The sequence below is a fragment of the Dipodomys ordii genome, unplaced genomic scaffold (assembly GCF_000151885.1).
Source record: "Dipodomys ordii isolate 6190 unplaced genomic scaffold, Dord_2.0 Scaffold85, whole genome shotgun sequence".
Taxonomy (NCBI): domain Eukaryota; kingdom Metazoa; phylum Chordata; class Mammalia; order Rodentia; family Heteromyidae; genus Dipodomys; species Dipodomys ordii.
In genome coordinates, this window is record NW_012267301.1 from 501,881 (window position 1) to 528,651 (window position 26,771).

General features: G+C 34.6%; 1 protein-coding gene across 1 annotated transcript in view; it reads left to right on the forward strand.

The window, feature by feature from the left end:
- The window catches only part of Adamts19 (ADAM metallopeptidase with thrombospondin type 1 motif, 19), a 247,398-nt gene that overhangs the window by 187,125 nt on the left and 33,502 nt on the right, over positions 1 to 26,771 (forward strand). Inside the window, exons 16-17 of the mRNA XM_013025479.1 lie at positions 7,494 to 7,651; positions 15,669 to 15,822. Of these exons, the coding sequence (XP_012880933.1) occupies positions 7,494 to 7,651; positions 15,669 to 15,822 (312 nt within the window). The remainder of the gene's footprint in view (positions 1 to 7,493; positions 7,652 to 15,668; positions 15,823 to 26,771) is intronic.

Here is a 26,771-nt window from a genome sequence, read left to right on the forward strand (position 1 = left end):
TTTCCATTTCCTAACAAATGGGGCAATGTCATTCTTTCTGATGGAGGCATAGAATTCCATTGTGTATATATACCACATTTTCTTGATCCATTCATCTACCCCTCAGAAAAATTTTAAAAATGGGTTCAAAATAAGTTTTGGAATAAGTTTAAGATTGAAAGACCTCTACAATGAAACCATAAAATCTTGAAGTAAAAAATTTGCAGATTATGCCTACAAATAATTGAATTTTGAAAGGCATTAAAAATACACATTGGGGGGAAAAAGACAGTCTTTTTAACAAATGATGTTTGAAAACTGGCTACCCAAATGCAGAAACTGTAAATATACATACTTACATCTCTACACAAAAATCAATTCAAAACAGATAAAAGACTTTCATGCAAGATCTGAGTCTTTAAAAGTACCACAAGTTCCTAAAGCCTGTTGAAATCATAGATACCAATTTTCTGGACTCCCAAGTGTTCAGAAAATGAGAGTACAAGGTGACAGCTAGCACTTCATGAAATCAAACGATTGTGCAGAGCAGAGGAAACAATTACCAAAATCAAGAGAAAGTCCACAGAATGAAAGAAATTCTTTGCCAGCTACTTATCACATAAATGATTGTTATCCATAGTGATTAATATGTAGACAAATATTTCTGAAAAATATGTTAATTATATATTTTATATGTTATATAACAAAAGTGTTTCTGAATATATTCTATATTTCTGAATATGGATCAGAAATTAAACACCAATGAACATATAAGCCAATCAATAAATGTGAATAAGTTGAGTAGACAGTTTCCAAAGTAAGTACAAATAACCATCTTTGGCAAAAGGAAATGGAAATCAAAACATTGAGATTTCATTTTATCTTAGCCTGATGGCTTTCTTCAAGAAAACAAACAAACACTAGGACAGGCAAATCTTTATACAATATGTATTATGTATATTATGTAAATTTGTGTAGGCTTGATGGAAAGTAGTTTGGAGACTCTTCAAAAACTAATAGTACAACTACGTATGTTGCCAAACATGGCCGGTCCTTTCTTTTCTTTTCACCAGAAAGCTTCAGTCTTTTAACCAATTACTGTAATCCTTTTAAAAATAGTATCATAGGTTGAGCACTGGTGGTTCAAGCCTGGGATCTTAGCAGAAATCATAGGATCTTGGTTTGAAGCTAGCGTGGACAAAGAATGTCTTGAAATGCTTATGTAACTACCATTGAAAACAGAAGTGAAACTATTGCTGAATTGGTAGAATGCTAGCCTTGAGTACAAAAAAGCTCAGGTATAACATTCTGGCCTTGAGTTCAAGCCCCACAGTCATACCCACACATACATACATATACATACATATATACACATATATACATATATGATTTTTATCTTTATAAATGTATAGAAATATTTATGTTTACATGAAATATATGTTTATATATATATATATATATATATATATATATATATATACACATCAATTGATTGTTTCTTATTTGTACCATTTCTCCTTGTCTTCTTTTTGGCTCTCATTAGATTAGCTATTTTTTCATGGTTAATCTTTAATTTAACAAGTATAGTACTTGTTTTATATTTCACTGGCTGCTGTACTAGTTACTAGATGCATCCTAAGTTCTTAAACTCTCCCTGTAAATTATATTATCCTATTTCTTATATAATGCAAGCCCCTTTTTATCATCTACCCCCCTTTCCCTCTTTTGACTAATATACATTTTATTTCCACTTTTCATATAGTTAAATGATTTTTATATCTGTGTAAACAACCAAAATATATTGTAATCATTTAATTTAAATAGTTACACTATATATACATTTACTAAAAGCTGCCGTTTTAATATTTTCTGTATTTATTATTGTCAGTATCCTTCCTTCACACAGACATGTTTCCATTTGAAATGTTTTACTTCAACCTAAAGAATATCCTTCAATATATTTGTACAAGAAGTTTGCAAACCATAAACTTTTTTTGTTTTGTCTGAAATCATAATTATATTGCCTTTGTTTTCGAAGGACATTTTCAGCAGATATAAAAATCTATGTTTGCAATTTTATTTGTTCTCTTACTTTTTTGTTTTATTTGTATTACTCCAAGGTTAGTTTTTAGGTACTCATTTTCTTCTGTCTTGCATTATTTCTGGTATCTTAATTTTTTTGTAGTGTTGGGGATTGAACACAGGGCATTGTGTATTCTATGAGGCATTCTACCACGTAGATATATTTCCAACCATAATATCTTTTACCCTTTAAAAATACTATTGTTATAATTTACATACAATAAGTTTTCCCTGTTTAAAGTGGACATTTCCAATATTTTTCTCCCATACTCTCTCCTTTCACTATCCTTTTGTAGCCACAGTAAAACATCTTGTTTTACATTCATGTCCTTCATTTTTAAGGACTTGATATGAGTGATATCTTGGTTTCTTAGTCTTGGGTTTGTTACTTGCCATCAAAACCTCCACTTCTATAAATTTTTCTGCAGTAACATAATGTCATTCTTACTTAAGGTTGAGCAATATAGTCAAGTGCATATATATACATACACACACACACATACATTTTCTTTATGAATTCACCAGTGATAGACACTTAGGCCGAGTCAATATTTTTAGCTATTGTGAATAGTGGTGCAGTAGATATAGGTGCACAAGAATGTTGATATATGTCCAAATAAATGTCCAGTAGTCATATAGCAAGATAATATGGCAATATTTCTTTTTTTTTAAGTTTTTTTGGAGGAATTTCCATATTACATTACATAGTAGCTACAATAGTTACCTTTTACAAACAATGTATATGATTTTCTTTTCCCCAACATCACTACCAGCATTTGTTGATTTTGTTCTCAGCTATGAATCCACTCTAGGATTCTGATTACAGTGAGATGAAATCTCACTGATATTTTTTGTTTTTTGTTTTTGTTTTTGCCAGTCCTGGGACTTAAACTCAGGACCGGGGTGCTGTCCCTGAGCTTCTTTTGCTCAAGGCTAGCACTCTACCACTTGAGCCACAGCATCACTTCTGGCTTTTTCTGTGTATGTGGTGCTGAGGAAATTGAACCCAGGGCTTCATGCATGCGAGGCAAGCAGTCTACCACTAGGCCACCTTCCCAGACCTCACTGATGGTTTTTGTGTGTGTGTGCTTGTACAGAGATTGATTTCAGGGCCTGGGTACTGTACCTTCTCTATTTTGATCAAGACTGGACACTTTCCCACTTGAGCCACATGTCCACTTCTAGGTTTTTGCTGGTTAATTGGAGATAAAAGTCTCATGGATGGCTTTGAACTGGGATCTACAAATCTCAGCCTCCATGTGTTCAGTCTCCATGTGTTACAGGACTTTCTTTGGTGGTTTTTGGTGTTGAGTTCTAATTTTATTCCCTTGTGGTCTGACAGAATGCAGGGCATAACTTCAATGTTTCTGAATTTGGACAAGTTTGCTTTGTGGCCTAAAATGTGTTCTATTTTGGAAAATGTTCTGTGTGCTGCTGAGAAAAATGTGTATTCTGATGCTGCTGGGTGAAATATTCAGTAGATGTCTGTTAAATCTAGTTGATCTATGCAGTTGTTTAGATCTGCGGTTTCTCTGTTGAGTTTTTGCCGAGTTTTTCTATCTAGTGGGAATAGTGGTGTGTTAAAGTCCCCAACAATTAATGTCTTTGTGAGACTTGAGGGAAAGTAGTGTTTCTTGGATGAATTTGGGTGCTCTGTTGTTTGATGGATAGATATTTAGAATTGTAATATCCTCCTGAAGGAGAGATCCCTTGATTAGTATGTAGCTTCCTTCTTTATCTCTTCTAAGTAATTTTAATTTGAAGTTTATCTGATATGAGGATTGCAACTCCTGCCTGTTTATGGGGGCCATTTGCTTGGTAGATTTTATTCCAGTCTTTCACTTTCAGAATATGTTTGTTTTTATGGGCAAGGTGTGACTCTTGAAGGCAGCAGATAGAAGGATCTTGCTTTTTAATCCAACTAGACAGTCTATGTTGTTTAATTGGAGAGTTAAGTCCATTAATGTTGAGAGTTAGGACTGAGAGGTGTTTGGTACTTCCTGCCATGTTATTCACCTTCTTGGGGGCTGTGACAACTGCGTCTTTCCTATGGTTCCGGGATTCTCAGTTTGGGTGCGGTTTCTTGGATATTTGACATTGTTAATATTATTTGCATGGGTTCCTTGTATTTTTTTCAATCTGCATGATTATAATTTTTTAAGGTTGAGAATATTTTTGAATAATGCGCCTTCAAATAATTTGTATGCATCCATTCCCTTTTCTGGATTACAGTTATGTGTATGTTATAGACATTTTCCATGGGTCTCCAAAACGTTGTTCAATTTTTCAACTTTTTTGTTCTCTGAATTTCAATTATATACTATGGTACTATTTTGTCTTTCAATTGACTGGCAATCTTTTTGCAATATCTACTATACTTTTGCCATTGCCGTAAGTTAATGGTTATTGACACTTAGAGATAATGTACTTTTCTACTCTGAGAGGTTTAATTTCTATTTATTTTCCTTCAAAGTTTTCTTTAACAGTCAGTGTTATGTATTTTATTTAAATTCGTGTATATAGTAGACATACTTGTAATAGGTGCTTAAAGTCTCTTCCTATTAGTTCTATATTTCTTTTATTCCTAATTACATTTTATCTACTGATGTTTCCAGTGATTACAAGTTTACCTTTTATGATTTCATTTATCTAATAATTTTTATGAATGCTTTTTTAAATCCTAAAATATATCAGCACAGTTACTGCTTTTTATTTCAAAGATAAACAAGAGGTTAGAAATGTGATTCGAAAGCATATTCTTTCAGTGTCGACATCTGCGTAGTAACACCATGGTTCCTAAGTATGTAGTAATTTCAGGTTTGACACTGAAAGTGATCAATATGACACAATTGAATGTTATTTTTCTTATTACCGGGTATTAAATTTCATTTTCCTGCAAAGTTTATTTACTTTCAAATCAGCTACATTTTTGAGCCATTTCCAAAGCTTAGTTAAGCCAAGTAGCTATCTATGAGCTAGCATAAGTTGAACTTTGTTTCTTATATGTAGCCTTTCTGAGTTGAAATCATGTTTACAAAAATCTCACTACTCTAATTATATACAACTCATATGTCTAGCATCTCTTCTTGAACTCTACAACTTAACGAAGTTCAGATGTGTAGATAGTTGCTCTTACTCAAAACTTCTTTGCATAGTTACATCTTCCTTTCAGAAGCTGAATATTCAGCTGCAGGGGTTCCTACAAATAAATCCCTTTGTAGGTTTTTTTAAAACTATTTTTCTGTGGGGTTCACTCTTTTCTAAGGGTTGCCTTCATCAATTAAGATTCCATTCTGTATTCCCACCTCAATAAAGCCTTCTTTATTTCTACTCTGCTAGGTTCCATTTCCTGTGGTTGGGATAGATGAAAAGGACGAATGTCAGTCTAATGAGAAAATTAAGCAGTTTTAGATATCAGATCACTTCTTTTCCTTCCCTTTTGAATCACAGGTCTCTATTATCAACTATCCAATGCTTGAGAATAATTATTTGTGCATTGTCTGTTTGTTCATGGTGGGCAAGCTAGAGTTGTTCCAGTTATTCAATCAGAGCCAGAAGTACTGCTTCTAAGGACACATTTTTTTAAGCTAGTAAACTGAAACAACGACAACAAAAACTAGTAAATACCACTTGCCTAAAGTACTGATCTTTCATGTAGGTAACTTTAAAACCAATAAATTTTGTAGATTTGCATGTATAAGCCTGTGTTTTCAGGGGAATAGTAAAAGCCAAATATCTGAATTGAGTCTAAATGTCATATTCTAGTAACCTCAGTATGTGTTTTAGGTATTTTTATTACAGATTTTCAGAAAATATTTCTTTATAATTGTGCCCTGAAAATGTGTTGAAATAAAAGGTGATAAAATAAGTTTGTATTGATACTGTATAAACCTCATTCCAAAAGATCTCTCAAAATACTTAATATACTTTAGGGAAATATAAGGAAACACTTGGGATTTTTTTAGGGAAAAATCATTAGTTTTTATCAAGAACATTTGTTTGTGGGAAGTAACACCTATTTTTTTTTTGTCATTCCTGGGACCTGAACTCGGCCTGGGTGCTGTCCCTCAGCTCTTCAGCTAGTTCTTCAAGGCTAGCACCAATTCCAGCTTTTTCTGCTTATGTGGTGCTGAGGAATGGAACCCAGGGTCTCATGCATGCAAGGCAAGCACTCTATCATGAGCCAACTTCCCAGCCCCAGTAATAACTATTTTTTAAAATGTTGAATTTTCTGTCAATATATTTCCCCTTCAGATTTAAAATTCAAACTAAATACTAATATTTAGGTATTTTTCACAAATCTGAGAATGCATAATTGCTTAATATGTCAGTAAAATATTATTAAATTTAACATCAAGTTCTTGATAAAATATCATTTGGTACATGTTAAATTCATGCAAATTTTAATAATTTGATTACCATATTGTTCATTTTAGTGGAACCTCAAATACCAGAAAGTCTTTTAGTGGTCACTAAATATGTTAATAGATAATTAGCACAGTAAACTATACAAGCAAAAATAATAAATGCAAAAAAACCCTCTAACTTCTGATATTTCTGCTTATTCATTCATCTTTACTCACCTTTTCCTTCTCATTGTTTAGAAATCATATGATTTTTAAAAGTTTTCAATAAAATCCTTTTGAAATTTTTAATAAAATAGTCTGTGTTTTACAAAGAGAATAAAATTATACAGGAGAGGGTCAATATTTAACTTATTTGCCTTTGGAAGAAAGTAAGAAGCAATCTTTAAAGTATTACATGTGATACCACTCTCATATCATGAATTGTGTTTCAGTATATTAGTGATCAGGTCATAATAGACAGTAAAATATATGAACAGAATTCTGAAAATCCTGTATATACATGGATGTTTATAGGTGAAGGAAACTTTTTTTTTACTGTTTTTATAATAAGCTGCACAGGAGAAATAACCTTGGGTCTATTTTAAAAATTAACTTATCTTTCAGTTATTTTGTGATATATACATCAGTGATGATTTGGTCTTCTAGTTAACATGATGTTCAATGATCCCTTCTCACGTGCACACTTTTCTGGATGGACAAAAGACAAACAGCATGTGTTACACAAAGGGCCAGCCTCTACAGTGTTCATAGAATCATTGACTAAATAACACAGATACACAGACTGGAGACAATAAAGACTAAATGAATAAGGACCAAAATAAGGAGTACAGATGGCAAGTGTCCAAGGAGGCTGGAAGAGGCAAAGATAAATGTGGCTGCTAAATTGTGAGCAGCATCAGGACAACTGGTACCATTATCCATATTTTTTTATATTAGGGTATGTTGCCTCATTTAGAAATGTTCATTTAGAAATGTATGATTCCTTTTAACAAACCAATATGAAGTTGATATTGCTAAATGCTGCCAACTTGGTGATACTTACAAAATCTTTAAATTTCTTTATAGTTCTCCGAGACACAGGCAAACGGTCTATTAATAGTGACTGGAAGATTGAACACTCTGGAGCATTCAATTTAGCAGGAACTACCATCCATTATATAAGAAGAGGCCTATGGGAGAAGATATCCGCCAGAGGTCCTACTACAACACCTTTACACCTTCTGGTATGAGGGAAATAATTAATGATATTGTCTAATTTCTCAAAAAAGATGTTCTGACTATTCCCTGTCTAATATTTGCTGTATATTTCAATTGTCAAAATGATATTTAAGATAATTTAAGAAGTGAGTTTGGGGATGTATTAAAGTATGTTTTAAATTAATTATTACAAGTAGAACAAAGAAGAGATGTATTACCAATGAATGAGGAAGTTTTCTTTTCCTGAAAGCATTTGTCAATTAGCCAGAATGCTTGTCTAAAAAAGTGATATAGTATGGCAAATAATGGCACTGTATGTATCTTTAGCATGGACCTATCTGAGTTGTGTAAAATGTCTCTGATAGTGTTATTTTATCGAAGAAAGGAATGTATAAATGTATCCAACAGAGATCCCAATTTCCCCATCCTATTCTCTCATCTTTATTAATGGAGTCCTGTAAAGAATTGTGGAAATTTAGAATGTTTGCAATTATAACATTTTTGCCAAGTAGTAAAAGATTATTTTTCATTCTAATTTGAAGGAAAAGTATTAGAATGAGATTCTGCAGTCTGGAAGCAGCTCCATGGGTATGGAGTGAATGGAACAGGTAGTTGGTACCAATCCCACAGAGAACAAGAGACTGACTATACAACTAGAGAAAGTCTAAAATACAAATACTGCACTACTTCTGACCTAAAGCTCTGAGAATGGCTATTTATTTGACATGTGACATGTCACAAGTTTTAGTATCTCTGCATAATTTAAATTTAAATTATCTGCACCTGGTGACATCTGTGTTGTTAGTCTGTAGTAGGTGATCCACCTACCATAATATCCCAGGATAAGGGTGCATTAACTAGGTTCTAGTAATGAAAAAAAAATTGACTCATTGTTCTGGAGCAGAACCTAAGATTTACTTTTTTAATCAGCTTCTACCTCAATCCAGTGGTCCACTGAAATCAGTGTAAATCACAGTGTTCTACATTACAAGAATAAAGGTATCTTCTGTTTGTGTATTTTCTGTTTTAACCTAAAAATGAAGACAAAGCTAGGTGCTGGCAGCTCATATTTGTAATCCTAGCTACTAAAGAGGCTGAGATCTGAGGATAGTGGTTTGAAGGCAGCTCAGGCAGAAAAGTCTGTGAGACTCTTATCTTCAATTAACCAGAAAAAAAAAAAACAGAAATAGAGGTATGGCTCAGTAGAATAACAGTGCAGAATGTAAAAACTAAGCAAGAACACCAATACAAGCACAAAAATAATGTTCTACATATGAATGAAATGTCAACTGAATATCTAGCAAAGGTTTTCTCCAACTATGTTGTCTCTTCAGTTTTTTCTTTTGCTGTGCAGAAGTTTATGGATTTGATGCAGTCTCTCAGGAATTCTTTTTTTTTCTGACTCTGTATTTCCAGCCATTGGACTCTTATTTGAAAAGTCATTGCCTAGAACTAGGTCTTGAATTACTTGTCATTAATTTTTCCTATATTAATTGTATATTTTTATTGTGAGACTACCATACAGAGGAGTTACAATTACATGGGCAACCCTTTATTAATTTTAAACTTTCAGATCTTAGATTTGTCTTTAATCCATTTTGAGGTTTGTTTTTTATTTTTAAAAAAGATGAGAGATAAAGATCTAAGATCAGTCTTCTCCATGTAGATACCCAGTTTTCCCTGCACCACATGTAAGAGAGGCTGTGGTTTTACCATCCTATGTTTTTGGTACCTTTGTCAAAAATCAAACAAATATAGCTATTTAGTCTCATTTCTGGATCTTCTATTCTACTATCCTGTTTCTTTTATGCAAGTAACATAATGTTTTTGTTACTGTGCTCTGCAGCATTAATCTATTTGCTTATGGCTTCATGACTATTCAGGGTCTTCTGTGCTTCCATATGAATTTAGATATTCTTCCAAATTTTCCAAAGAATATCCTCAAATTTTTAATGGCAATTTCATTGACAACTGCATAGCTTTTTAAAATGTGGACAGTTAAGCAATATTGATCATGCTGATCTATAAGCACAGAAACTCTTTTCAACTTCTAATATCCTCTACAATTTTAGATACTACTGAAATCCAGAGTTATTTTAGGCAATATTTTGAAAAACTCATTCTAGTTTTCAAATTCAATATATCTGTTGAATATTTATTGGTCTATTTATTGGTAAATACAATCTTATAAAACAGTCAATAAGATATAAGCAACCTGAAGAAAACAATAATACAAGTAAATAATAATACAAGAAATAATACAAATAATACAAGAAAACAATAAAACAAGTTTGAAACTATAATAAAAATATTTCTCAATAAGAAAATCGGAGGCCCACATTAATTTGTTGCTGAATTCTACCAGACTTTTAAAGAAAATTGAATGCCAATGTTCAAGCAATCCCACAGTAGGAAAATCTATAATTGTATTAATTTGTGTCTTCTTTCCTTTTCTTTTAGTAGCTTGGCTAAAGGTCTGTCAGTCTTGTTTGACCATTCAAAGATCCAACTCCATGTCTTTCATAGTGCTTATTAGATAACATTTCAGCTCTTAATTCTTTCTTTCCTTCTACTAATTTGGAGATTGGCTTGTTTCTGTCTTGATAAGCATCATTATAATATTTTTTAAGATCACTCTGATTTTTGGTGTAGAAATTTACAACTAAAAACTTACCCTTAGAACCACTTGAATCATATTCCAGAGTTTATTATATATTTGGTTATAATTTTCATTTGATTATAGGGATATTTTACTTTATTCTAATTTCATCATTGACACCACTAATCATTCAAAAGTGTATTGTAAAATCTCAAGCTATCTTTTCTGTACTTTTTTTAGGTTGATTTCTGGCTATATCTTATTGTCCTATGATAAAATATAATGTTATTTCAATTTTCTTCTATTTGCTAGATTTTTTTTTTGTATTCTGTTATTACCAATTTTAAGAAAGTCTCATTGGATTCTGAGAATAGTGAGTCTTGTGTGACAGAATATTCTACAACTCTAGGTGAAGTCTATTTGACCAATAGTGTTAAAGGTGACCTATAGTGTCATTGAATCTTTGGTGGACTGGGGGGGAAGGGCCTGGTGGACCCTGGGACATACTGCTTAGAGCCTCAGCAGAATGGTTGGTGCTCCACTCTAGCTCTCTGTATTTCCACAACTTAGCTTATAATCACTTGCCTCTGTGTATTCTCACCCCAGGAGCTCGGATAACTGCTATCCCACTTGGGTTAGGGTTAGGGTTAGGGTGAAGTGACTTCTACTCCTTCTTGTGACTTGTACTAGTTTCCTACTGTACTGTGTTCTTCACATTTCTGACTGCAGCTCTACCTGCAGAGCTTATTATGCATCCCCAAAGACAGAATAACGCAGGGCACTTTAATTCTTAGGCTAACAGCTCCAATTGGAATCTTAAAACATTGCTTCCCAAGACTGCATCAAAACAGAATGTGGGGATGAGAGAACTTTCCTGGGCCCTGTGTGCTATGTGGGCTCCAGAACACCTGCCTGGAGAGACTAGAGATTCACTTGGCATTGAGTCTTGGTCTGTGTCCTCTGAGTCCCTCATGCTTTTCATCCCTATCCCCTCCCTCTGCTGCCTTAGTTCTCATCACAAAACGTCTCTTACTCTATGTCACTCTGAATTTTCAATTTTCTTCTTTTTTAAAGGCTGTAAGATTCCATTTTTTCACAATTGAAATTCCAGTGTGTGTTCTTGACATTCTCTATAATTCTTTTTTTAATATATTTTTATTGTTAAGATACTATACAGAGGGGTTACAGTTACATGAGTAAGAAAATGAGTACATTTCCTATCGAGCATTGTTACCCCCTCCTTTGTTTTTCCCTTACCATTCCTTCCTGCCCCACCTCCTCAACTCCTCCCTCCCTCCAGCCCCCAAAGTTATAAAGTTGGTTTTCAATGTAGTGTCTTGTACATCTCATTGTTACAGTGGTTCAACCTGTATCCTTATTTCAGCATTTTGTTCTTTTCCTTCCCCTTCCCAAATTAGAAAAATGTAAATACATGATCAGGGCACCAGAATCAAATACAGTAGAAACGGGTTACACCATGGGGGAAGAACATACAAAAGAAACAAAAAAAATGTACTCATTACCTTGCTCATGTAACTGTACAGTATTTTTACAGTAAAAAATACAAAAAAAATCACATGGTACATTAAAACAACAATGACAATGATAAAACCTCTTTTGTCTCCATCAGGGCTTATTTCGCTTAGCTTCATCTTATATGGTCATAGGTACATAGCTTTTGACTTGTTCTGCTTGTCTGGTAAGATTATCCTAGATGTATACTAGTTATTGCAAATAAGGGAAACCATGGGACCAATGTTTCTTTGGGTCTGGCTTATTTCACTTAATATAATTATTTCCAAGTCTCCACTTTCTAACAAATGGAGCCGTGTCATTTTTTCTGGTGGAAGCATAGAATTCCACTAGAGAGAGAGAGAGAGAGAGAGAGAGAAGAGATACATATGGATACCACATTTTCTTTTCTTTTTTTTTGGGGGGGTCCAGTCGTGAGGCCTGAACTCTGGCGCTGTCCCTCAGCTCTTCAGCTCAAGGCTAGCGCTCTACCACTTGAGCCACAGCGCCACTTCCAGCTTTTTTTCATTTTGCTTATGTGGTGCTGAGGAATCGAACTCAGGGCCTCATGCATGCAAGGCAAGCTCTCTACCACTGAGCCACCTCTCCAGCCCCGATACCACATTTTCTTGATCCATTCATCTACTGAGGGGCATCTGAGTTGTCACATAGCTTAGCTATGGTTAATAATGCTGTGATAAACATAGCTGTGCTGGTAGCTTTAGTATAGCCTTGTTTGTGATCGTTTGGGTAAATGCCCAGAAGTGGGATTGCTGGGAGACCTCAGTACTTCAGTGTTAAGCGTGAGCTTACTTGCTTTGTATCCTTAAGCTGACTGGTAGTAACCACGATTTTTCCTAGAAGCATGAAGCATAGTTAAAGTCAGTGAACTATGTCTAAAAGAAGATATCTGTTTGACCTAGATTATTCAGTAACCTAAGGGAAACCACATTTTGCAGATAATTTTCTTTAATGACTATTATAGATTGAAAGCTGGTATTGACTTTTGAAAAGCAATTTCTCTGTTACATGCTTCAATGTGTGCCCTCCACTATAATGTTTCACTCTTTCCTTTTTGAAGAAACTACTGCCAAATTTAAATGGTTTCAGGACAAGGTAATGGTCTTATGGCTAATATCTCTCTTTTAAATGGCATTAGACAGGCAAGAAAAATCTGTTAATGAAAAGGTAGTTAATTAGCAAAATTATAAGTGTTTAAATATAATGCAACAATTTTCCAAATAGGTAATAACTGTAATAATATGGTCAGTCATAACAATAAAAAAGTAAATGATTTTAACTCAGTTAAAATTCCTATCTCTATCTCATTCTTTTGTCTTTGTCTGTCTGTCTTTCTTTCTCTCTCTCAACTTATAAAGCTAAAAGAAACGTGTAATTGACAAATGAGATCTTCAAACCAAAGTAAACACTAGGGTGTACTTTGAATCAACCATTAATAGATTATATATATTTGGACATAAAATTGTTATTTCTATTACTCATATTTTATTGATATAACTGTTTCATAAAGTCAACACATTAGTTTCACATACTATGCAACAAGTAAGTCTCAGCATTTCTATTGACATATTGAACTGAATCTTGAGAAAAGAAGAAAATACAATAGAGAAATTCAGAAGCTTAGCCTTGGGCTTACTTAACATTTTTCTCATGTAGCATTAAAATACTTATCAATGTAATTACCTGGACAAAGGTTAGATAATAAAAAGGTTAAATAAATATGTATACATTTTAAGCATCACATTGTGTTGTATAAATCATTTTTTTTAAATTCTCAGCTAAAGAAATGATATATTTCATCTGACTGATGGTCATAATTTCCACAAATAAATAAATAAATGTGTTTATCCTTCTTTCATTTAAACATAGATACCTGCATGAATATGTATCTATCTTTATATGCTTTATTACTGCCCGTGAAGCTAAAATTCTTGGCTCTATGTAAGTAGAGAACAAGAAAGACACAAACCCTGCCCATGATTGTACAGTTTGGCTTCAAATTAAGTCATTCCAAACATCCTTTACAGATTATTAAACATTTTACATGTATGTGTTATTAATATTTATTTTCTATTTAATACAAGTTTATATTCAAAACCACAAATGTAGAATCAGCTTTAATACAAGTTTATATTCAAAACCACAAATGTAGAATCAGCTTCCAAAATGCAAAGTTAACTGTAACCACACAAAGAACAAGATTCTTATTCTCTACTGGACATAAATTCCCATTATTGGTGGGAATGTAAATTAGTCAACCCACTGGAAATTGGGTTGGAGGTTCCTACATAAACTTAAAATATATCTACCAGATGATTCCATTACACATTCCTGGTGATATACCTGTAGGAATATAAGTAAATATACTTGTGCACCTATGTTTATAGCAATACTGTTCACAATAGCTAAGGTAAGTGCTAAGTTATCAGGGAATGAATAAATAAATGTGTTATGTGATGTATGTTTCATATTGTGTGTTTGTGTGTGTGTGTAAGATGAAGTAGTAATTTGTGCCATAAAGAAGAATAAAATTATGTCTTTTACAGGAAAATATTGGGAACTGGAGATTATTATATTAAGCAAAATAAGCCATACTCAGGGATGGGAAAGTCGCTTAGTGGTAGTGTGTTTGCCTAGCATGCATGAAGTCCTGGGTTTGATTCTCTTGTATCACATAAACAGAAAAAGCTGGAAATGGTGCTGTGGCTCAAATGTTAGAGTGCTAGCCTTGAGCAAAATTGCGTAGGGACAGTGCCCGGGCCCTGAGTTCAAGCCCCGAATTGGCAAGAAAATAATAATAAGCCATACTCAGAGAAATATTACATTTTTTCTTTCATATGCATAACACAGGCCTCATTTTAATCTCTTCAATGATAAAGAGGGGCTGCTTTGGGTATCCAATGAGAATGGGATAACAGAATGATAAAGTGGTGAATATCATCAAAGTATAGCATGATGAAACACATTAAAATTATAAAACAAAAGAAAAGAAAAGAAAAGCCAGTGCTAATAACTAACATCCATAAGACCAGCTATTTGTGAGACAGACATCAGGAAGGTCATGGTTCAAGGCTGTCAGGCTTGGGAAAAGCCAGATTTCATGCATGCATCTAATTCCAACTGTGTGGAAAGATTGTGGTCCCAGGATATCTCAAGAAAAATGGGAGCCCTTATTTTTTCAAATGGCTTAAAACAACAAGTGATGGGTCAAAGGGAGTCATAAGAGAATAGTAAAGGGCATGAATGTGATCAAAGAGCATTATATATCTATGTGGAAATGTCATGGTATAATCCCTACATATAATTAATATATACTAATAACACTTTTGGGCCATCCAGTTGGCTTAGAAGATCTCTGTCTTTTTGGAATATAATACCCAAAGTCTGCTGTTTTGTCTGTGTTATTTCTAAGATCATCTTTCCTATCTTTTCTTTTCATATGACTAGAAAGGCCATAGTTGATATTATATTGTAGATCAGAGATTGAATCAAATAAACATGTCCACCATCACTACTACACAGTCCCTACGGAAGTTATCTTACATGTAGACTAGATTGTGGGATTCAAATTGAAAGAAAATGATCTTGAAAAGACAGACAGATGGAAAAAAGAAAGAAAGAAAGGGAAGGAAGGAAAGAAGGAAGAGGAAAGAAAATGAATCGGAACCTGCCAACATTCAAGCAACCTTTTTCTTTTGACATGTTAAGCTCACAGGTCAATAAAGAACCCCAGTCTTTTCAAAAGTAGGGTCTGTTTAATGTGACAGTATGATGCCATATTTCTTCTGTTAATTAGAGGTGTACTCTACAACTAGCAGTCATTTTAAAGTATCAATATCCCTAGTTTTTGGTTCCACATTGAGTATGTTCCACTTTGATAAGCCCATTTGTGTCATTTCTTTCTACTATAGGTGCTCCTGTTTCAAGATCAGAATTATGGTCTTCATTATGAATATACCATCCCATCAGAACCTATTCCAGACAATCAGAGCTCAAGAGCATCTGAGCCCCTCTTCCTGTGGACACACACCGGCTGGGAAGATTGTGATGTCACATGTGGAGGAGGTGAGATCTTTAATACTATTTGTCTAATGCAATAGTTCTTTTCTGATTCACCATGGATAATCAAGACATATCCAAAACCTCTAAATTGTAATTCCAAAAATCACAAAAGTTTGGAAACAGAAAGCTTTCTTGAGGACATATTCATGGGCTAGTCACATAAACAACTTTGTAATGAAACCTGACTTGAACCACAGAAAGCTACTTACTAGTCTTTCCATGTGCCACTGAAAGTAATTCCTCTCTCCAGACACCCAGAATGTAATTCCTCTCTCCAGACACCCAGAATGTAATTCCTCTCTCAAGACAGTTACACCTGTAAACTCAGCCACTCAAGAGGCTCTCAGTTCAAAACCAGCCACTAGATTTTATCTCCAATTAACCGCCAAAAAGCAAGAAATGGAGCTCAAGTGAAAGAGCACCAACTGAGGGGAAAAGCTAAGCTCCTAGATCCTAAGATCAGGCCCCAGTACTTGCACACAGAAAAGAATCACTGTTCATTTTATTGCATATATAATAAGGTATTTATCTACAATATACTAGGTTTTATTTAATATATGTGAACTCTGTTGTGCCCATAAAATCTTAAAAGTGTAAATCCTGAAATGTGTATGTCACAACAACTATTGAAAAACCTGGAAAGGCTGTAAGATTCCATCTCCAATTAACCAGAGAAAAGGAGGGCTACAATATGGCTGAAGCAGTAGAGCTCCATCTAACAAGCAAGCTCTGAGTTTAAACCCCAGTACCACCAAAAGAGGAAAGAAGGGAGAGAAATACAAAATTTGTATCAAAGTTTGTTAAATACTTGAGAAAAATAAGCAAGGAGGGAATATAAATGGGGAAGTGGAAGGATGCTGCAAAGATAAGAGGGAGTTGGTGGTGATTGCTAAAAACAGTTATCAGGAAAGTTCTCAGGGAAAGTCACATTGAATACAAACTTTGAAGTGACTCTAAGTGATCACCAGGGATATTTGGGGCTCAAGATTTGTGTGTGGGGTACTGTTAGAGTAGAGCTGACATGGTCTAGGTGATGTGAGATATGAAGAAAAATCTGACTGTAGAGACCTATCTGTTATTCCTTGTGTTTCTGAACTGAGAGTAGGGGTAGAGGCATCAGTCAAGGGTACACTGACATGATCAGGATAGGACGGGACAGCAGCTGCACCACTGTGGCAGCAGGAGGAGGAGACATGGCCACAACCTGAACAACTCAAAAGAGCTTGTTGATGCTGAAGTATGACAAATTCTACAGCTTAAATTTTATAGCTTGGGAACAGAGCTAACAGATGATGTTGATGATCTTGATGTGGAACTATGTGAGCCATAGGAGGACTGCCATCATTTTACTAAAAGGAAGGGTGAAGTCAATATGGTCTTGCACAGGGAAATGTGTGACACCACAGGGTCAGGAAGGATTTTTATCCAGTGAGTGACTAAGTATATAAGCCTAGTGTTCAGAAAACAAGGAAAGAAGGGAAATGTAGCTGTGGTAGAAGGGCTATGCAAGGGCTGGGAAGGTGGCTCCAGTGGTAGAGTGATTGCCTTGCATGCATGAGGCCCTGGGTTCAATTCCTCAGCACCGCATAAGCAAAAAGTAAAAAAAGCCAGAAGTGGCACTGTGGCTCAAATGGTAGAGCGCTAGCCTTGAGCTGAAGAGCTGAGGGACAATGCCTAGGCCCAGAGTTCAGGCCCCACGACCGGACCCAAAAAAAAAAAAAAGGGCTATGCAACTCTAAAGAGATTGTTGATGGGTTGAATAAAACAAAATATAGGTCACTGTTTGTCAATGTGTATTTTCTAGAGTAGAACAGAAAATAAGTACTCCAAAGGAGAAAGCAACGACTTGGTAGAACAATATGCATAGGGGATGGAATGGAATTGGGAAACTGGCTTTGGACAAAAATATAAACAGTCCATCACTAGTCTAGGGAGAAAGATGGGGTTCTTATAGTGATACTCTGCCGACTGTGAATCTTCTTCCCACAAAGGCTGTCTACGTGAGAGTGAGGAGACACTCTGGTTTTGATCAGCAAGTATGTGGATTGGTTACTTAGAGTGAGAAAATGAATTTAATAGAACCATGTGTTTTATTGTGGTAGCTTAAAAACAAGTGTCATTAATTTAGTATAACTCCAGTCTTCATGGTGTGTTATAATCTGGCTGATGCTCTTGCAGACAAAGACTAGGAATTGCCAGGGTGTGATGAAATAAGAGAGGAGTGGTTAGTTGACTCTGGTTGTATGGAATAAGTTGGGAATGGTGGGCCACAGTATTATAGTCATATCTGCAGTACACTGTCCACAGTGGCAGTAGGCTACAGAAAAAGACATGATAGAAAAGCTATAGTTCATTTTACCATAGAGAAAGTAATTAGTAACATCTATTTACATTTTAAAACATGAGCAAGAAATATTTATCAAGTAGGTTATATTACTCTTTTTGTTTTCTCTTTCTTTACTTGTAGTCTAATAAAAGTTGCATCAAAATTAGTTAAATATTAATAATTTGTCAGCTCTCAAGTTAAGAAAGTAAATCATTTCAAGTTAAATTTTCCCCACTGTTTGTATTAGTTCAATTTCTAAATCTTAAAGAATAAAGATTCCCTACAAATTATCTTAGGTTCAGAGTCAGAAGGAAAATTATACATTCTTAAGCATGATCTATGAATCAACATGAGAAAACTGAAGTACATAGAGTTTGAGGACTTCCCAAAGTCACATGCTCATGTGAGATGGAGTCAGAATTAAAACCCACAATTTACCAGCCCAAGGCTTCTTTCCTTCTTGTAGTGCCACCAAGAGCAGTTAGCAGGCTTCCTGAAGCTTGCTATCAGGAAAGAGCACAGTCCCAAGACATCACTTAGATTTTCTTTGGGTTCAAAGAGATGTTCTATTTCATTCTGTTAAATAAGAATTTAGATGTTTCCTTTAGTTTTCAAATGGCTGATTTTGTAATATACCCATAATTATATGCAACTCATATATGATTTATGTTTGCTATCCCTCTGAACTATATTCCTCTGTGTTGAATCAACAGTTTTCAATTATCTCTACCCATGTTAACAGGGCATATGTGTATTTCAGTGCCAGGGTGTTTCTGGGCTTGTAGACCTTATTTCTTTTTCAGTTCAGTAAATAAAGTGAATGAACAGGACTTCAAAGATAGCATCATTTCTAACTTCATATAATTGATTTTAGATCCAGAATAAACTTTGTGTCTTTCAGTTTATTCATGAATTAAATGAGACTGTTCAAAGTACAAAACATTGGAAACAGATTTGTGCAAAAATGTATCTTCAACAGAAGAGAGGAATAATAATAACAGCATTATTTCTCTTCACAGAAACATATTAAGAGCAATTATGGTAACACAGGGAAGTTTAAAACTTCAGTGTTTGGCACAATTTTTCTAATTCTGGTGCAAAGAACTAGAACAGTAATAGGTGAGGAAAAGAAATGAAAAATTACCTAGTTGGTCTAGCTAGATTTTTATTTTTAATGGTCTTTTATATCTTCAAGCTGGCAGCAGCTTGAACTCTAGGCCTTGTGGCCTGGCTTTTTTATTCTAGGCTGGTACTCTAGTACTTGAGCCACTGCTCCACTTCTGGCTTTTGGTGGTTAGGTTTCCCTTATTTGTAAGAACTAGAATATATCTATGATATTCTTAACAGAGATCTCAACAACCCAATTTTAGTGCATAGGACCATATATAATGAAGTGTATCAATATGAACTCCAAGATAGGGAAACAAGAGGTTCTTATTATATCCTGTACATAGTTGTTTTTTTTTTCTTTCATTTCTCTTAGTTTTCAGTACCTTGTGTCTTGTATATATGAATATTTGATCAGGGGAAGGGAAAGGGAATCACAGAAACAGCAGATCAAAGGATGAACTAATTCAACAATGATACTCACCTTACAACTTGGGGAGGAGGGGAGGAGGAAGGGGTACACGGGAGAAAATGAAGGATGGGGTGACAGTGTTTAAAAACAAATGTAATCATTACCTTACTTATATAACTGTAACCCTCCTGCTAATCACATTTTTAATAAAGTATTTTTGTCTCTTAAAAAGGATATTTATTAATGAATCTTAGTTGAATGAATATGTAACATAGCAAGAATACTATACAGGCTAATTAGGAGGGACTGAGTTTTGAGTTACTTCATTTTCTTAGTTTGCTCCTTTTTCTTAATCTTTATTTTTCCTTTTGCCATTTTTCTACATTGTTGTGCCCATAGCTATGTGACTAAAGTGATAGACTCTCAGGCCAAAAGGCCCTGATTGAATTCTATCTCTAACATACAGGCAGTGAAAACTTTTTTAAATTAAATATATATTTTTAATTGTAAAGATATAGAAGGGTTATAGTTACATGAGTAAGGTAATTTGAGTACATTTCCTATTGAGCATTCTTACCCCCTCCTTTGTTTTTCCCCCACCATCCCTTCCTGCCCCACCTCCTCAACTCCTCCCTCCCCCACCCCACCTGTTCGTTTTCAACATAGTGTCTTGTACATCTCATTGCTGCAATGGGTCAACCTATATCCTTCTTTCAGCATTTTGCATGGGTTAGTTTCAAACTGTCTCGAACTTCAGCTCTCACTAGGATAATTACCATTTGAGCTCAAACTTTTTTTATTTTATTATTTTATTTTTTTGGGTCCAGTTGTGGGGCCTGAACTCTGAGCCTGGGCTCTGTCCCTCAGCTCTTCAGCTCAAGGCTAGCGCTCTACCACTTGAGCCACAGCGCCACTTCCAGCTTTTTTCTTTTTGCATATGTGGTGCTGAGGAATCCAACCCAGGACCTCATGCATGCAAGGCAAGCACTCTACCACTGAGCCACCTTCCCAGCCCCTGAGCTCAAACTTTTTAAAAATATAACTCAAACTGAATTTAGTTTACTCTGTGTTTGCATTAACTTGTTAATGTCAGCGCTTAGAGGATATGAAAAGCCTAAGCATGGAAAATTCTCTCCTTTAAAAGGAATGTTTGCAAGACTATCTCAACCAATGTGTGTAGTACTGGCCTATCATCTCAGCAACATTGAAAGCAGAAATAGAATTATCACTGTGCTAGTCCAGAAATATGTAAGACTTGATCTCAAAGTAATAAGCATAAAAGAGTGGTTCAAGTAATACAAATTCTGCCTAACAAGCACAAAACCCTGAGTTCAACACCTAGTACTACCAAAAGGATGAGAAAAACTTGAATAGATATAACTCTTTCCTTAATTATCTTTAAATAGTTATGCAAAAGCGTTGCCTTTTAACAAAAATTTGTATTCTATTTTACTTAATAGAATAGAAACATATTGCTGATTACAGTGAATCTTGATCAATATCACCCCTTGCAACATTCTCACTCATCCCTCTCCACACACTTCTTACTTTTCTTAATTTGATAAGATATACATTAAATTCTTGACCGTGTTCTCCCCCCTTCTCTTCTTCACTTGTCTACCACTCTCCTCTTCACCCCACCGCACCCTGTAGATAAATCTCGTTTTAAGATCAGTCATTGAAACTAGTCCATTTTTTTCAAGCAGCTTAAACTGTAATTGTGAAATAATTCTTTATTTTGCGTTAGAGTTCTAAAACACATCTAAAAACTACTTCAGGGTTATTGTAGGGTTACTTTGGCGTTTCAGAATTGTAAATCATAATCAGTCAGTAAGACTCAGATTTGTAATCCTAGTTACTCAAGAGGATGAGATTTAGAAGATATCAGTTCAAGCCATCCCAAGAAGACGAAGGTTGCCAGATTCCGTCTCCAATTAACCAATATAAAGCCAAGCTGGAGGCATGGCTCATCAGTGCACGAGGCAATTTCAACCCATGAATCTGATTCAGTGACACAAATGTCATTCTACACAAGTGTCATTCCAGCGATATAAAGAGGCATAAATAACAGGACTTTATCAGAGACCAGCCACTGTTAAAAAACACAAAACCCTATCATATAAATGACTAAAGAAAAAAGACTGATGATGTGGCTCAAGTGATAGAGCACCTGCCCAACATGTATGAGGCCCTGAGCTAACCTCAGGGTCACTGAAAAAGAAAGACACAATTTGAAGGGAAATAAAGTACCAGCAACCCTCCTCCTCCCATTGGTCTAAGCCAGTCTTCACATCCTTAGCACTTCGTTGTGGGACCCTCATCACTGCTTTCTTTGTCCACTCGTGGACAATAAGGATGTAGCCAAGCCTTGTTGCCTGCTCTGTAGACAACCTCACAGTGTCAGGTGCTTGTGCATTTTTTAACTTTTAGAATTTTTTAACTTTTAGAATTTATTGGACATGAACAATTCCAAGTTTGTATGATGGGTTCCTCCTTCCATTTGAGAGGTGCCATTTTATGCATTTCAGAATAAATGCTAATCACCAAAGTAAAAATCACTAAAATACAATTATTCGGCATTATTTTACTCAAGAAACATACAAAAATTTGTATTCTATTTTACTTAATAGAATAGAAACATATTGCTGTCAGTTCTTTGCAAGCTTGATTTTTCAGTACATATATGATTGATGAAGTGGACTTGATATCAGTTACTCCTTATAATTATTCATTTAGTTTATAATTAAGTTTTCATCATTTTAGGGAATCTGGTATTAAGATGAATTTCTTGGTACAGAAGACACTATTTATAACTTAAATTATGTGACTGTTTTAAGTCATTCATTCCTTTACCAGTACCTACTATGCAGCCACTATCACTGGACGAGCCAAAGGTGACTATACTACAGGGGCCAGACAATTGGAAATTCTCCATGTAATTGTGGTCATAGGAGGCATAGAACATCATTTAGCATATACATAGGTCCAAAGGCTGCAGGATTAGTGAGAATATTTGTTACTGGGATACAAACTATCATGATCAGGGAATGAGAAAAGATATGATCATAGAAGTAGGGAAACAGTCAATTCATGATGCTTCATGTGTAATAATTCCAGTGTTCAAGGAAAATAGAAGTTTAAAATTATGGAAACCCATTAAAATATTTATATATATATATATAAGCATGACAAAATCCAATTTAAATGATATGACATTATTATTTGAAAGTTGCTCCCTCTTAAAAAATTATCTACAAAGAATAATCATCTCTTTTTTACAACTATATCACTTAAAATGTTCTACAATTTCTTAAAAGTGTTTGGAATGTCTAATAATCTATAGAGAATTTCAGTTATACATATTGAAACAATGAACCCAGTTCCCAAGAATGTATTTCTGCATTTATGTTGCAAGAACTAGAAAAGCAATCCACCTGGACCTGATTTTTTTAATTATGACATATTCATTGTATGGTTAGTTCAGGCCATAAAAAAAAGTAAGATTCTGTATGTGAATAGAAAAGAAGGTTCAGTTCATGCAGGTCTAGACTTCTAAAAATATCTTAAGAGAATAATAAATCCTCAAATACAAATGACCCTTTTCATTTTGACCAAATTTAGTAGAGGTGCATAAATAATCAATAAAGTAATGATTATCTTTAAACCATCCATAGACTCACTTATTGAGGGTGACTCTGGGTGAAGTTTATTTCCATATGCTATCAACAGCTTGCAGCTCTTCTGGGTTCAGAGGGAAGGCCAATCAGTCATGCCATCACCTCTGTGTATGCCTATGTCAGCAACATTGGATGGATTTGTAGATACTGCCATTAGATGCTAAATTGGAATTTTCTTCAGTTGACTAGATATAAGGATACAAAAAAGAAAACAAGGTACATTTTCATAGAGCTCTAAGATCTCAACTATATTTTTATAGGTATAACACATCTAAGTAGCTAAGTAATACATTTTCTTGCTTCTATTATTATTTTATTATTTTGTTTGTTTTCAGTTGGTACTAAGATTAGAACTCATGGTCTTGCTCTTACTCAGCTTGCTCACAAGGCTAGTGTTCTACCACTTAAGCTCTGTCTCTAGATTGGCTATTTTCTGATTATTTTGGAGTTTTATTTTTATGGACTTTTCTGCCTAGGCTATAGTTAAACATGTACATCTTCTGGTTCTCACCCTTATGAGTAGCTAGGATTACAGATATGAGCCATTGCTGCCTGATGTTTTTCTATTATTTCTGATAGATTAAATCTTTAAAAAATAGGACTAAACTTCCCCTGCCAAAAGCATCCATGTGATCTTCCTATGTATGATACAGAAGAATTTGACCCAATTTATGCTCTCATGCCTTTATAATTTCTTAAAACACCACTAAGTGCTTCCTAAAATCATGCTGACATCTCTATTTCCCTTACGATGTTAATCAGAAATGATTTTTCAATAGCTTAATATATTAGCTCTTCTCAGGAAAAATATACAATAGAATTAGTCATGAAGGGCATAAGCTACTTCTTCTGTGAGTACATACATTCAGCAAAAGCTTTTCAGATTATTTCTCATTGTCATCTCTCATTTGTGACAGCTGGCAAAATGTCATCAGTGAAATTAGTTTAGACAATTGTCTTCAAATTGCAATTTGAAGCTCATATTTGTATTTTACAAAGTAATATTTATTTTAACTGCACCTTTTTAGTGTTTACCATAATCATGTAGAAGTAATACATATGTTATCATTTTATGAAATTTGCATGCTATCCTTTAAATATATGCACAAGGTCATAAAGGAGCCCCTGAAGCATAAGAAACTAGAAGGTAATTACCAAAAATATCATTCACCTCAAATTTTATATTATGTAGTTTCAACCATAAGAGGACCATTTTTTGTACGCTTTTTAAACATAAATTGACTTTGCTATTAGTAGATAATACACAAAATATTTGCAGTTGGTGGATATGGAGCTTTGAGATGATTTTTCTAATGCTCCCTCTATACCTCTGACCTAGTACAGAATTGTCTATCCTGCCCTCTACATATTTGCCTAGTCATAAAAGATTACTTCTCCTCTCCAAGATAGAATCAGGTCTTCTTGCTTTGTATGCTGCCCAGACCAGATGAGTGGACCTGTAAGGTATATCCATAAGCAGTTGGGCACAAAGTCCTTGAACTAGGATTGGTCAATCTAGCCTAGCTCCATTTGTCAAACACGAGCCCTAATGAAAAGCTGCTTCAGTGTGAAAAGAGATTGCTATTCTTTCTCAATTATCTAGATGTGTGAGTTTTTCCTAGTACATCTGTATTAAACTTTTTTTAAACTTATGGTTGGAGGCACTTTTCAAGGCCTTTGCTATTACTAGCATTCAATGGATGTCTGGATCCTACAAGAGGCACAATGCCTGCCCCCAAGAGAAAGGGCTGTGACCTGCCAGGCATTTCGTTACCTGATAAGCTCACATGGCCTCTACTATATTCTATCAGCAAGCTGAAAGTGCTACAAAAGGGAATCATCTGGCCAACATAGTAATACTTCTATTAGAAGATAGAATTGAAAGTCTAAATGATTTAAATAATACAGTTGTATTGGTGGCAGATATAATTGTGAGTTAATCCATTTATGTATATAGATGTCTATGGACTGCAATGATCATGGCGGGACTTACTCCACATTGTTGGGATTGACATCAGGAAAAGATCCCTAAGCATTCCTATTCTTTTACTTCCTGCTTGGTTACCCAGTTTCTTTTCCAATCCCTCATAGAAGGCAAAGAAAAACTCCTTCAAAATAAACCAAAGTAGTCTGCACTCTGTATACATTCTTCCCTGTCCCTGCTAATCGAGCAACTGGGACCTTTATGGCACAGCCTAGTCATTCATGTTTGGCATGACCAGCATGAATGTTCTCAACTTACTAATTATGACTGGACGATAGGCACAGGTCCCTCATAACAGACCTTTCAACAATGGCCCTCAACAATTGTGATTTCCACTTAATCCTCCATGAACTTCTTTTTTTTTTTAAACTTTTTGAAAAGCTTACTACACTTTATTTTATGTTTTAAATTTAATTTAATTGTAAATGTGATGTATAGAGAGGTTATAGTTATGTAATGTAATGAGGACATTTCTTGTCAAACATTGTTATCTCCTCCCTCATTTTTCTCCCACTTTCCTTCCCCCCCCAGCTCCTCCCCATACATGAAATTCTGACTTTAAAATTGTTGGTGGATTTAGTTATCTTAAAATATCAACTAAGATAAATTATTAAATCTTTATAGATATCAATATTTTATTAACAAGAAATATATTTATTTATTTATATATTGTACAGAAATGAAAATTAGCACATATTTGCTAGAATTTTTATGTTAATATTAGTATTATCAAAGAAAATGCTTACACAATTCTAAAAATAATAGAAGAACCCAAATAACAGAAACAAGCCTTAGCAGGAAGAACAGTGCTGGAGGAATATCAATAACAAGCTTCAAACTCTATTCAAAGCCATAGTAATCAAAACAGCTTGGTACTTGCACAAGAATAGGTCTGAGGACCAGTGGAATAGAATGGAAGACCCAGAAATGAACTCACATACCTATAGCAACATAATATTTATTAAGGAAGCCAAAAACACAGGATGGAAGGAAGATAGTCTCATCAAAAAATGGTGCTGGTAGAATTGCCTATACACCTGCAGAAAACTGAAGTTAGATCTTATATATCACCCTACACTAGAATCAATTCCAAATGTATCAAAGACCTCAATGTAAGACCAGATACTCTGAAAATACTACAGGAAGGTAGAGGGGAATCACTAGGACTCCTAGTTGAACCTTCCTAACTAAACATCCAGAATCACACAAAAAAAAAAATCAAAGAAAGGTTGGATAAACAGGATTGCATCAAACTGAAGAGTTTCTGCATGGCAAAGGACATGGCTAGAAAGATAAATAGAAAGCCCACAGAATTGAAGTACATCTTTACTAGCCATACAACAGACAAGGGCCTCATATATAAAGCATACTTAGAGCTCAAAAACTTAAACCTCCCCAAAACAAAAACAAATACAACAACCCAGTTAATAAGTGGGCCAAAAACTT